The 751-nt window shown below is 63.0% G+C and overlaps 1 protein-coding gene across 1 annotated transcript in view; it reads right to left on the bottom strand.

Annotated features, from left to right (window-relative positions):
- Positions 1-639: 639 nt before the first annotated feature.
- Positions 640-751, bottom strand: part of LOC119582340 — an 81,633-nt gene continuing 81,521 nt past the window's right edge. The window contains exon 4 of the mRNA XM_037930555.1: positions 640-692. Within this exon, the coding sequence (XP_037786483.1) occupies positions 640-692 (53 nt within the window). The remainder of the gene's footprint in view (positions 693-751) is intronic.

The raw sequence follows: 751 nt of genomic DNA on the forward strand, positions 1-751 counted from the left end.
CGCCACCAACACTCCTATTAAATATCATCCATCCCTTCCCCAACTCTACACCCCTCACCATCCTCCCACTTCCCCCTCCCTCCTCCTCCCTCACTCACAACCCTCTCCCTCCTCCTCCCTCCCTCACCCCCTTTTCCCTCCTCCTCCCTCCCTCACCCCCTTCTCCCTCCTCCTCCCTCCCTCACCTCCTTCTCCCTCCTCCTCCCTCCCTCACCTCCTTCTCCTCTCCTCCCTCCCTCACCCCTTTTTTTCCCTCCTCCTCCCTCCCCTCACCCCCTTCTGCCTCCTTCTCCCTCCCTCACCCTTCACTTCTCCCTCCTCCTCCCTCCCTCACCTCCTTCTCCCTCCTTCTCTCTCACTCCCCCCTTCTCCCTCCTCCTCCCTCCCTCACCCCCTTCTCCCTCCTACTCCCTCCCTCACCCCTTTCTCCCTCCTCCTCCTCCCTCACCTCCTCCTTCCCCTTCTCCTCCCTCCCTCACCCCTTCTCCCTCCTACTCCCTCCCTCACCCCTTCTCCCTCCTCCTCCCTCCCTCACCGCCCCTTCTCCCTCCTCCTCCCTCCCTCACCCCTTCTCCCTCCTCCTCCCTCCCTCACCCCCTTCTCCCTCCTCCTCCCTCCCTCACCCCCTTCTCCCCCTCCTTACCTCTGGCCTGCGTCAGTTCCTCCGAATATCCTAGTTTCACCAGCGCCGCCTGCAGGAGATCGGTAAAACGGGTGTGACCAGGAATGAGGGCGTAGCTGTCCATCTCCA

This window comes from Penaeus monodon, chromosome 15 (genome assembly GCF_015228065.2).
Source record: "Penaeus monodon isolate SGIC_2016 chromosome 15, NSTDA_Pmon_1, whole genome shotgun sequence".
Lineage (NCBI taxonomy): Eukaryota > Metazoa > Arthropoda > Malacostraca > Decapoda > Penaeidae > Penaeus > Penaeus monodon.